We start from the raw sequence: 13,073 nt of genomic DNA on the forward strand, positions 1-13,073 counted from the left end.
AGGTCCTAGTGTAATTGAATCCACTGCAATAACAGCTAAATTGAATAACTTAAAGGTAAGAACTACATTATATTGTTACATGGCAGGCACTGATGACTTTATTTCTTAAAAAGCATTTTATTAGTTTACACACATGCTTAAGAAGTCAGATTTTAAATGGAAAATTATATTTTGGTATATCTGTGTGTTGTGCTTTCCAACTTGCACGGGAATTCAGAATTTACTGGCTAAATTTTCTCAGATTAGTGCTTTATGCTGCCTCATGAGTAAAACTTGATGATCTCCGTGACTTCTGTAGTGGCTGGTGTGCTTGACCCGGGGGCTGTCTGAGCAGCTTGGGTGGCCCCTGGGCCAGGCGCACTGGCTGCTGCTGGAGCAGTCTCTGCTCCCCCCCCTTCCCCCCAGCAGCAGGACTTTGGGTGTGGGGGCGCTCAGGGCTGGGGATTGGGGTGCAGGGCAGTGCTTACCTGGAGTGGGGGGGGCTCCCCTCCCTCAGCTCGTAGCTCCAGGTGCTGCCTCTGCTGGCTAGCACCGCCCCTGCAGCTCCCTTTGGCCGCGGTTCCCAGTCAATGGGAGCTGCAGAACTGGGGCTTGGGATGGAGCGGAGGCAGCAAGTGGAGCTCAGGAGCTGGGTAGGGAACCTTCCCCGCCAACCCCCCTCCCCCTGCACCTATGGTGTCCCCCACGCCCCCCCCAGCACCAGCCATGAAACCCGCCATCCCACCCACTGCTCCCCCTGGCCCTCCACCCACTGCACCCCCTGGCATGCACACCCCTCCCCCCCCCCAGCACCCGTCACGCCATCCCGGGCCGCGTGTCCCCCTGAGCTGCTCCTTCTCCCCCCCCCCCCCCAAGTTTTAGTCAGGGGTATATAGTAAAAGTCATGGACAGGTCATGGGCCGTGAATTTTTGTTTACGGCCTGTGACCTGTCCGTGACTTTTACTAAAAATACCTGTGACTAAAACGTAGCCTTACTCATGAGTAGCCAGAATCAGTTTCTAGTCTCAGTTAGTTCTTCTCCAGGCTGGTAATTTAGGGAGACCTGTAATAGGGCAGAGGCCAACCAAAGTGTGGGATTCCCTTGAGAACCCATGCATTGCTCTTTAGCCAAGAAAGACAACCACAGTGTGCATCCGTAAGGGAGTGGGGTGGAGGGGAAATTGAAAGCAGAGAATTTAAAAAGTCCTCAACGAGGACTAACACCCCCACATCCATTTTCCATTCTGTCAACTGGAAGGAATGTTTTTTCTTGGCAATTGTTCACTGGTAAGTGAAAGATATGAAGTAAACACCAGAGATCTGGTTTCCTAAAAGCAGCCTTCACATCCTCACTTTCAAGGCTCTGCACTTTTCCTGCATCTTAGCTCTTGTTTTTTTCCTATACCCACTCCAGTCTTACCTTAGGCAGTAATCTGATGGGGTATTTGGAACAGTACTTAAATTGCTTTGAAATAATAAAGTTGTGTGTTCAATTTGTTGAGCCCTAAATGTTTTACCTGTGCTCTCTATATTTAACTTGCCACCTATGTATATTTGTTTTAGAGAACAGAAACCATTCTTACACAGGTTTCAGAGTAGCAGCCGAGTTAGTCTGTATTCGCAAAAAGAAAAGGAGTACTTGTGGCACCTTAGAGACTAGCAAATTTATTTGAGCATAAGCTTTCATGAGCTACAGCTCACTTCATTGGATGCATTCAGTGGAAAATTCAGTGGGGAGATTTTATATACATAGAGAACATGAAACAATGGGTGTTACCATACACACTGTAATGAGAGTGATCACTTAAGGTGAGCTATTAAGCAGGAGAGTGGGGGATGGGGACCTTTTGTAGTGATAATCAAGGTGGGCCATTTCCAGCAGTTGACAAGAACATCTGAGGAACGGTGGGGGGGGGGGAATAAACATGGGGAAATAGTTTTACTTTGTGTAATGACCCATCCACTCCCAGTCTTTATTCAAGCCTAAGTTAATTGTATCCAGTTTGCAAATTAATTCCAATTCAGCAGTCTCTCGCTGGAGTCTGTTTTTGAAGTTATTTTTATGTTGAAGAATTGCAACTTTTAGGTCTGTAATCGAGTAACCAAAGAGACTGAAGTGTTCTCCGACTGGTTTTTGAATGTTATAATTCTTGACGTCTGATTTGTGTCCATTGATTTTTTTACGTAGAGACTGTCCAGTTTGACCAATGTACATGGCAGAGGGGCATTGCTGGCACATGATGGCATATATCACATTGGTAGATGTGCAGGTGAATGAGCCTCTGATAGTGTGGCTGATGTGATTAGGCCCTATGATGGTGTCCCCTGAATAAATATGTGGACACAGTTGGCAATGGGCTTTGTTGCAAGGACAGGTTCCTGGGTTGTTGGTTCTGTTGTGTGCTTGCTGGTGAGTATTTGCTTCAGGTCTGTAAGCAAGGACTGGCCTGTCTCCCAAGATCTGTGAGAGTGATGGGTCGTCCTTCAGGATAGGTTGTAGATCCTTGATGATGCGTTGGAGAGGTTTTAGTTGGGGGCTGAAGGTGATGGCATTCTGTTGTATTCTTTGTTGGGCCTGTCCTCTAGTAGGTGATTTCTGGGTACTCTTCTGGCTCTGTCAATCTGATCCCACTGAGGGTTACCAAAAGAAACTACAGCATTTGCTCAAGAAACTCCCTGAAAAAGCACAAGAACAAATCCGCACAGACACACCCCTGGAACCCCACACAAAGTAAAACGACTTCCCCTTGTTTATTTCCGCCACACCCCTCCTCCCCTCCCCCCCCTGCACTGTTCCTCAGATGTTCTTGTCAACTGCTGGAAATGGCCCACCTTGATTATCACTACAAAAGGTTCCACGTCCCCCACTCTTCTGCTTAATAGCTCATCTTAAGTGATCACTCTCTTTACAGTGTGTATGGTAACACCCATTGTTTCATGTTCTCTGTGTATATAAATCTCCCCACTGTATTTTCCACTGAATGCATCCAATGAAGTGAGCTGTAGCTCACGAAAGCTTATGCTAAAATAAATTCATTTTTACACATTTATTGTACCCAAATGAGCAGAGGTATGGCAAGGAAAAGCCAAGCCTTTCTCTTCTACCACTGCTCCTTGTAATCTGTGAATCTAGACCACTATGATCATCTTTCTAGTCTGACCTCCTGTATAAAACACAGGTTTCCCTGAATTAATTCCTGTTTGAATTAGAGTATATCTTTTAGAAAAACTTCCATTCAGAATTTGACCTACTTCTGCTTGCAGTTCGTACCTATCCATTTCTTGTTTCATGGTTTTAAAAGGAATATAAAAGTTTTAGAACATCCAAGGGGAAATGGCTGCCATTTTGATACAAAAGATTGAATGAGCTTGACATGTAGCAATCTGATGACTAAAACTCCGATTCTTGAAGTGTAGAGCTAGAAATAAACTACTGTTGGTACTTAATTTGAAAATATAAAACTGTATTTCCTTTCTGTACTTTCATTTTCTTTGTTTAACTGTTTGCTGCTGCTTTTATTTTCTTTAAATACTTTTGTCTCTTCTTAATTCAAAGCTACACAAACTCTGTGTGCTGATAAAATGAAATGTATTCGAGGGTGGTGTTCACACCACCAGCACTGTACCAAGAACTGATCATTTAATGGATTAAAAGAAAAACATGCTTTTCTGTCAGAAGTGTAGAATGGTAACAGAAGTATTTATTCGTTGCATGTCCAAATGGCTAGTGCAGTAGGATGAACGTGAATTACCTCAAATCCTTCTTGTTTTCTTCCAGATGAGGCCATTTAAATTAAATTCAAAACCGTTGTCTACTTACAATCAGCAGCTGTGGCTGACATGTGTGATTCAGCTGGATCAGCCTAACGGTAAGCACCTTGTCCAATTTATTATTTCAAAAAACTGATGTTATCCTGGAATTTTATTACAGTAGGTATAACAAGTCAATTACGGTTACAGTAGTTGACCTGTATTTCACTTAGCTGTCATGTATATTCTCATGTAGTTTTACCTGGATCCAAAATGCATGGAAAAAACCCACCCATCACAATAAATATGCAGAACTTGACTTATTAGCTAAGAAAGTAAGGGAATGGCTGCAGGGACATTTCAAAGTTGTTTGTTTTTTATACTTTTTGTTAAAGCAGTAATGGTGTCTGTCTGTCTGTGTCTCTCTCTCTCTCTTTAGCTTCCTCTTTTGGGATTAGACTAGTTGATGTTACAAGATACTGACCCTAGATTAACACTCAGATTCTCAAATCACATTATCAGGTATTGCTAACTGCACTGAATACCACACTGACTTTAATGGGAATTCTTGCTCAAGTCAGGAATGCAGGATTTTTCCTCTCTGCTGTAACAAAGCATAACTGGATCAGTTTCAGTGAGCTGGGAGTATTGGTGCATGTAGTAACTCTATTTGAGATTTCATTTCTACATTTGTTTTGGACAACAGCCTAATATTTTTCTCTTTAATTACAGAGTCCAGCTTCAAAACAAATGTTACTATGACAGTTAAAATACGTGGTGTAGAAGAAAATGGAAGCTCATCATTTATTAATAACCAAGTTTACAATCGGACGAGAATACTGAACTGTGCACAAGTAAGTATTTTTTTTGAAACAACACTGATTGTAAAGTTTGTTCTTCTAAAACTACTCGTGCGTGGTAGATGTGGGGAGAGTATATGATAAGGAGGCCACAGGGGAAAACCTGCAGTAAGAGTTTGTCTACATTATGCTTGCAGTTGTGCTAGTAATACTGTGTTTCTTGGATTTTGCTAGCAAGGTTGTAAAATGACTTCGTCCAGCTGTGTGGCATAACTTCTTTTGAGATCCATAGTAACCAAACCAGAATATAGACTACTTTTCAGGTTGTCTAAAGCACGAATGGAACTGAATTACAGAAAAAAAAAAAAAATCCCCATCCACACTGGGAAAATGGTAAAACTCAGCTAGTCACAACTGTGTTTAAACGCAGTTGCTGCTAGCACTGTTTTAGTATTAATGTGGACAGATCCTAAATGGAAGAATCAGAATGCTGTAATATAGTCACTGCCTTGAGTCTGAGACAAAACATTATTTAAGTGTATTCATTTAAGGTTTTAAAGTTCTAGCATCCCTTTTCTCCAGCATCTAAGATTTGAGTTAGTTTAACTTAGAGCCATCAAACTATAGCACCTCATGAGTGAGTCTTTCTTTAGAAGAAAGATCTTAATTACACAGTGAGGACCATATATCATAATTAGGGCCCTACCAAATTCACCATCCATTTTGGTCAATTTCATGGTCATAGGATTTTAAAAATCGTAAATTTCATGATTTCAGCTATTTAAATCTGAAATGTCATGGTGTTTGTAATTGTAGGGGTCCTAACCCAAAAAGGAGTTGGCTGGGCGGGGAGGTCTCAAGGTTATTGTAGAGTGGGTTGTGGTACTGCTACCCTTACTTCTGCGCTGCTGCTGGTGGCGGCGCTGCCTTCAGAGCTGGGCAGCTGGAGAGCGGCGGCTGCTGGCTGGGAGCCCAGCTCTGAAGGCAGAGCCATTGCCAGCAGCAGCACAGAAGTAAGGAAGGCTTGGTATGGTATTGCCACCCTTACTTCTGTGCTGCTGCCTGCAGAGCTGGGTCCTCAGTCAGCAGACGCCACTCTCCAGCTGCCCAGCTCTAAAGGCAGCAGTGCAGAAGTAAGGGTAGCAGTACCATACCAAGCCTTCCTTACTTCTGCCCTGGTGCTGATGGGGCGCTGCCTTCAGAGCTGGGTTCCCGGCCATCAGCTGCTGCTCTCCAGCCACTGGATCTGAAGGCAGCGCAGAAATAAGGGTGGCAATATCACGCCTCCCTCCTAAAATAACCTTGTGACATCGCCCCCTCACCCCCCGCAACTCCATTAAACAAAGAAAACCTAACGCATTTTCTAGCTAGATTACTTACTAACTTTACAGGAGTTGGAGAACTTGCATCCTTGATCTGTTTCCGGCAAAGGTATCACAGAGACAGACAAAATCATTTGTCCCCCCTCCCTCCAGATTTGAAAGTATCTTGTCCCCTCATTGGTCACTTTGGGTCAGGTGCCAGCGAGGTTACCTTAGCTTCTTAACCCTTTAGAGGTGAAAGGGTTTTGTCTCTGGTCAGGAGGGATTTTATAGCACTGTATACAGAAAGGTGGTTAACCTTCCCTTTATATTTATGACAGTCTTAGTGAAATATTTCAAATATTTGTAACATGTGAGTATGTTAAGAGATGTTCTGTCTCTGCTTAGTCACTTTGTCTCACTTACACGTGGGCATTCTGAACGGTTTGAATGTCTTAAGTCAGTCTAGATGCTGCTTCTAGTTTTCTGGCTTGTGTTCCCCTCTACAAGATGTAAAAAAGAAAATAATAAAAAGACTAAGTAAAATGTTCAAAAGTGCCTAAATGACTTAGGAACCCAAATCCTATTTACATTCATTGGGTCTTAGGCTCCTAGTCATTTAAGTGCTTATGAAAGTTTCATGCATTATCACAACAGTATTGTGCATCTTCTGTTTCTCTTGATTCTGTTGACTCACTTTGACAGCAACAGAGACTGGAGGACAATCTGGCATCTTTCATAGATTCTGTGGCTAGAAGGGACAACTGTGATCATCTAGTCTGACCTGCATAACACAGGCACTAGAACTTCCCTGAAATAATTCCTCTTTGAACTAGAGCATATCTCTTAGAAGAACATCCAATCTTGATTTAAAAATTGCCAGTGATAGAGAATCTTCCACAACCCTTGGTAAAAATTGTTCCAAAGATTTATTGCCCTCACTCTTTCAAGAGTAGTCTCTTCCAAAAACCAGTAGAGTGTCTATACTATATACGTGTTGAAAGTTAGATTAACTTTGGATCTTACCTGAGTAACATTGAACTCTGGATGACTAGTCAGGACCAGTGGAAAAGATAAATGTCATTCACCTGACCAGCGTCTCGAAATTAGTTTCTTTCTACCTAGACTTCCATTGCTAGTTGTGAAAGGAATTGAAGTACCAGAGTGTATCTCTTCCCCTGCATTCTTCCAGTTCCCAGCACTGTTCTGGGAGATAGCCACTGAAATGTCACAGCTGTTGGAGTTAGAAACTTGAGCAGGGTGCAAAGGTGTATTTGTACTGCAGTCTTGTTGGTTGAAATGGAGACTGCTTACAAATGGGCAGACTTAAGAACATAAGCCATGTCCCTTTCTTACTAGGTATAGATAGGGCCCTACCAAATTCACGGTCATGAAAAACGGATCACGGCCTGTGAAATCTGGTATCCCACCATGAAATCTGGTTTTTTGTGTGCACTTATCCTATTTTTTAGGTGACAAATCTGTGGAACTGTCATTGAGGTGTCCTTAGAGGAAGTTTTGGAACAAATTGATAAACTAAACAGTAATAAGTCACCAGGACCAGATGGTATTCACCCAAGAGTTCTGAAGGAACTCAAATGTGAAATTGCAGAATTACTAACTGTAGTCTGTAACCTATCATTTAAATCAGCATCTGTACCAAATGACTGGAGGATAACTAATGTGACACCAGTTTTTAAAAAGGGCTCCAGAAGTGATCCCCGCAATTACAGGCCGGTAAACCTGACTTCAGTACCAGGCAAACTGGTTGAAATCATAGTAAAGAACAAAATTGTCAGACACCTAGATGAACATAATTTGTTGGGGAAGAGTCAACATGGTTTTTGTAAAGGGAAATCATGCCTCACCAATTTACTAGAATTCTTTGAGGGGGTCAACAAGCATGTGGATAAGGGGGATCCAGTGGATATAGTGTACTTAGATTTTCAGAAAGCCTTTGACAAGGTCACTCACCAAAGGCTCTTCAGCAAAGTAAGCTGTCATGAGATAAGAGGGAAGGTCCTCCATGGATTGGTAACTCGTTAAAAGATAGGAAACAAAGGGGAGGAATAAATGGTCAGTTTTCAGAATGGAGAGAGGTAAATAGTGGTGTCCCCCAGCGGTCTGTACTGCGGGCCCAGTTCTATTCAATATATTCATAAATGATCTGGAAAAAGGGGTAAACAGTGAGGTGGCAAAATTTGCAGATGATACAAAATTGCTCAAGATAGTTAAATCCCAGGCAGACTGCAAAGAGCTACAAAAGAATCTCTCAAAACTGGGTGACTGGGCAACAAAATGGCAGATGAAATTCAATGTTGAAAATGCAAAGTAATGCACCTTGGAAAGCAATCCCAACTATACCTATAAAATGATGGGGTCTAAATTAGCTGTTACCACTCAAGAAAGAGATCTTGGAGTCATTGTGGATAGTTCTCTGAAAATATCCACTAGGTGTGCAGCGGCAGTCAAAAAAGCGAACAGAATGTTGGGAATCATTAAGAAAGGGATAAATAGTAAGACACAAAGTATTGTATTGCCTCTGTATAAATCCATGGTATGCCCACATCTTGAATACTGCATACAGATGTGGTTGCCCCATCTCAAAAAAGATATCTTGGAATTGGAAAAGGTTCAGAAAAGGGCAACAAAAATTATTAGAGGTATGGAATGGCTGCCATATGAGGAGAGATTAATAAGACTGCGACTTTTCAGCTTGAAAAAGAAATGACTAAAGGACGATATGATAGCGGTCTATAAAATCATGATTGGTGTGGAGAAAGTGAACAAGGAAGTGTTATTTACTCCTTCTCATAACACAAGAACTAGGGATCACCAAATTAAATTAATAGGCAGCAGATTTAAAACAAACAAAAGGAAGTATTTTTCACACAACACACAGTCAGCCTGTGGAACTCCTTGCCAGAGGATGTCGTGAAGGCCAAGACTATAACAGGGTTTGAAAAAGAACTAAATAAGTTCATGGAGGATAGGCCCATCAGTGGCTATTAGCCAGGATGGACAGGGATGTTGTCGCTAGCCTGTGTTTGCCAGAAGCTGGGAATGGGCGACAGGGGATGAATCACTTGATTACCTGTTCTGTTCATTCCCTCTGGGGCCACCCGGCATTAGCCACTGTCAGAAGGCAGGATACTGGGCTAGATGGACCTTCGGTCTGACCCAGTATGGCCGTTCTTATACTATACAGATTTCACGGGGGAGACCAGCATTTCTCAAACTGGGGGTCCTGACCCAAAAAGGAGTTGCAGGGGGCTTACCAGGTTATTCTAGAGGGGTTGCAGTATTGCCACCCTTACTTCTATGCTGCCTTCAGAGCTAGGCACCTGGCCAACAGCCACCCATCTCTGGCTGCCCAGCTCTGAAGGAAGCACCCTGCCAGGAGCAGTGCAGAAGTAAGGGTGGCAATACCATGTCATGCCATCCTTACTACTGTGCTGCTGCTGGCGGCAGCTCTGCCTTCAGAGCTGGGCTTTTGGCCAGCAGCCGCCAGTCTCCAGCTGCCCAGTTTTGAAGGCAGTGCCACCGCCAGCAGCAGCAGCGGAGAAGTAAGGGTAGCAGTACTGCAACCCCCCCCTACGATAACCTTGCGACTCCCGCACAACTCCTTTTTGGGTCAGGACTCCTACAATTACAACACTCTGAAAATTCAGATTCAAATAGGCAAAATAATGAAATTTATGGTTTTTAAATTCCTCTGACCATGAAATTGACCAAAATGAACCGTGAATTTGGGAGGGCCCTAGGTATAGATGATAAATTGGGCAATTACTTGAAAATTACCACAGCATGGTGAACTAATCTGCTGGATAACCTGGGGAAACAGTGGATTGAGCAAAGACAGCCTAGAGCACTTCTGCTGCTGCTGAGTTGTTGGAGCATTTAATTGCTCATATGTTTACAGTTTTTGGTTTCATAGGTACAAAAGCATATAAATATCCTTCACTGAGTGCTAACCTTCTCTGGAAAGGTTAGAATTTTTCTGATGTTCTCCTTAGCTCTCTGACACTGAAAGAAAGAATAGCACACAGACAAATCTAAAACTGTCACTTGTTTGGGGGCCCCACTACCCCTCAAAAAAACACTGTTGGTGGTTCTGTACATTTTTAGTTGGCTCTGGAGGATGTGATTTCCTTGTGCTGTATATTAATGTGGGTTAAGAAGTGACCCACATTAACATTTTTTAAAATGTCAGTATAAAGCTCTCCAATCCTTTGCTTTGGTGTCCTCGGCAGAACCTCATACCACCTCAGAGCCAGACGGTCTTTTAGAGCTTTTAATCTGTAACTATCTCAGTGAAAGAAAACACAACAGAAGACATCAAAGATCAGAAATTTATAAGACATTTTAAAAAAGCAGCCACTTCTTAAAGAAAGCTTTCAAGTTTTATTCATACATCAAAGAAAAAAAAGGCCCCTTTTTGTCTTTTGCAGGTCATCTTTTAAAAAAAAAAAATCAGTGGTACCAGGAGACCTTACACTTGGATCCGTTTCTACTGAGAAATAAAGCTGTATTTTGGCTGATGGGCAGTTGACACCCACTGAGCTTTTACTTTGTCTGAGTGCCTTAAATAAGTTTCTTTGGAATCTCTCTCAGATCTCCTTATTTGTTTTTCCATTATAACTTTACTATGTTAGTCATTTTTTTGTAATTGAATCCTATTGAGGTGTAAGCCCTTAAATATAAATTACAGCATAAAGCTCTTATGAGGTATTCTGACTCTACTGTGTGTGTTCATAGAAATGTGCCGAAATCATTGTGGTTCACCTTGGCTACCTGACTTACACTCAGTACGAAGTCATTGTTGGTTTTGAGGATCTGAATAAGCTGATGTACCCCATCAAGAATGTGAATTTCACAGTAAGTGAACAGTATCGTGCTAGCAAAAAAAAAAAAAAAAAAAAAAAATCTTCAGTTTTAATTATTGTTGCGGAAGGCTACTTTAACCATAGTAAAATGTACGTCATTTCTCTTTTGAAGGTGAAACACTTGCACAGAAAAAGTGTGGAGGCTAAGGCCCTATCCTCACTGAGATTGTAAACATACTTTATTTGCCGCTGTCGAGGTTCTAGCACTATTTCTCTGATTACTGTGGAGAAGGACTCTTCTGTCAGAACTGTTATGAACTTGTGCTTACCTAGAGCAGTGGTCTGTAGTGCTGTTCTCTAGAAAAGAAATCTTTATCAGCACTCAGAAAGCCATACTAAGACCCAGCTAGCAACAGCTGTTCAAACATGATTACAGCTAGTACAGTTCGGATTAGCGTGGATAAGGAAAGCTTGTTCAGAAAGCCATTCTATATTTTCTTACAAAGCACATCATTGAAAAGAACTCGAATGCATATGTGAAACCCTTGTCTTGTTCTTACAGCTCTGAACTCAAGCATTGCTAAGAAATAGCTGTAAAATGGAAAAGCCTCCTGGCTATGATCATACAAATAGGCAATCCAAAAATTGCATTTCTGTCATTCCCATGTTCAACTGAGTGCAGTGTTAGAATCTGAGCGCACAAGAAATGTCTCATTTAGATAGGTTAATATGTGAATTCAAATCTTACATCCCCAAACATATACTGGCCTTTTACAACTGTTATGGTAGGTGTATTGAGGTTAGCAGGATTTCTCCAGACTTTCCAAAAGCATATGGGGTTAGAAAATTATCATTGTAGGAAACTCTTGATTGGGTTGTTTGTTTTTGTTTTTGTTTGGGTGTTTTTCCACACACAGTGTTGGACAGAAAGGGAAAAATGTACTCAAGACAAGCGAGACATTCTTCCCTGAAGAAATATGCTGAGTGTAAACCATAGCGTATAAAGGTGACTTGCAAAACAAAATGTTTACAGGACTTCACCAGTTTGTGCTGAGTGACTCCAAAACCAATGTACAAAAAGCAACTTTGAGGTTGACCCTGCCTGTGCTGCTGTGGTCTGGGTGTATGTTCCAGCAGTGGTCGCTGCGCTGTGGTGTTCCAGCGTATAGCATTGTGTGTGTGTGTGTGTGTGTGTGTCACAGCTGCTAGCATGCAGGGACCTAACGTGAAAAGTGAAAACGTTAGTTTTTAGTTCTTTATACACTGAATGCACCTCTTTGCTGGGTAAGTGGAGAGTATTCAGCACATTAGTGAAGCGACAGAGTTTATCATCTTGCTTTGCACATGACCTTTAAGGCAGCCTTGCAAAAAACTGCTTTCCCAGGGCAAATAAAATCACATTTTATTTGTCTTCCCTATGCTCTTGTATTGTTTATATTACATTTAGTGCCTAGTATCCCCAGCTGAGATTGCACAGTGTGTAACATAGTGGGGCTCTGTACAGGTAGTGCAAAATAAATGGTACCTGATCTAAAGAGCTTGCAGTCTAAATAGACAAGACTGACAAAGAGGGAAACCAGTGACAGAGAGGTGAAGTGACTTGCCCAAAGTCACGCAAGGGGCCAGAGAGTGTTGGCGAGTAGATTTTTGTGCCTGGGCTTGTACATTTTTATAACCATTTTCCAAGTCTCCTTTAAAGTCTAATATGTGGACCACAGAATAACTTAAACCCTTATCCTTTGTAAAAGTTTATATAAGCTACATTTTATCCATAATGACAGGTTTCAGAGTAGCAGCCGTGTTAGTCTGTATCCGCAAAAAGAAAAGGAGTACTTGTGGCACCTTAGAGACTAACAGATTTATTTGAGCATAAGCTTTCGTGAGCTACAGCATCTGATGAAGTGAACTGTAGCGCATAAGCTTTCATGAGCTACAGTTCACTTCATCGGATGCTGTAGCTCACAAAAGCTTATGCTCAAATAAATCTGTTAGCCTCTAAGGTGCCACAAGTACTCCTTTTCATTTTATCCATAAAATGTGTTATGGGGGAGGAAATTAAGTTAATTGCACATTTTTAGAACTTGCTTTCCTTTTTCCTGAGGCAAAAACCAGATGGAGAAATAAATAAGCTAATTAGCAATCATTAATCTCTTCTTAATTTAGCAAGTTTAGTCAGCTACGAACATGCATGGTCTTCAAAAAATAAAGAAGCTTGCAGTGGATTGAGTCAATCGATGAATTTACTGTAAGTCTTAAACAAAGGGAAGTTAACCTATGTTGGTTTCATCCTCTTTTTTGCCGTAGTTTTGTGGTTTGGCATGTATGATGGCACTTTGAGAATGTACCGTGCTTCTTCTTTATCCTGTAACTTTGTATTAAGCATGAGGAACAGTAGGCTGCTTTAGCTCTGTTTTAA

At 41.8% G+C, this 13,073-nt stretch overlaps 1 protein-coding gene across 2 annotated transcripts in view; it reads left to right on the forward strand.

The window, feature by feature from the left end:
* Positions 1-13,073, forward strand: part of TMEM181 (transmembrane protein 181) — a 57,834-nt gene that overhangs the window by 25,808 nt on the left and 18,953 nt on the right. For both annotated transcript variants that reach the window (XM_074948696.1, XM_074948697.1), the window contains exons 3-6: positions 3-55; positions 3,759-3,849; positions 4,463-4,584; positions 10,590-10,709. In XM_074948696.1, coding sequence (XP_074804797.1) covers positions 3-55; positions 3,759-3,849; positions 4,463-4,584; positions 10,590-10,709 — 386 coding nt within the window. The remainder of the gene's footprint in view (positions 1-2; positions 56-3,758; positions 3,850-4,462; positions 4,585-10,589; positions 10,710-13,073) is intronic.

The sequence above is a fragment of the Natator depressus genome, chromosome 3, assembly GCF_965152275.1.
Source record: "Natator depressus isolate rNatDep1 chromosome 3, rNatDep2.hap1, whole genome shotgun sequence".
Classification (NCBI taxonomy): domain Eukaryota; kingdom Metazoa; phylum Chordata; order Testudines; family Cheloniidae; genus Natator; species Natator depressus.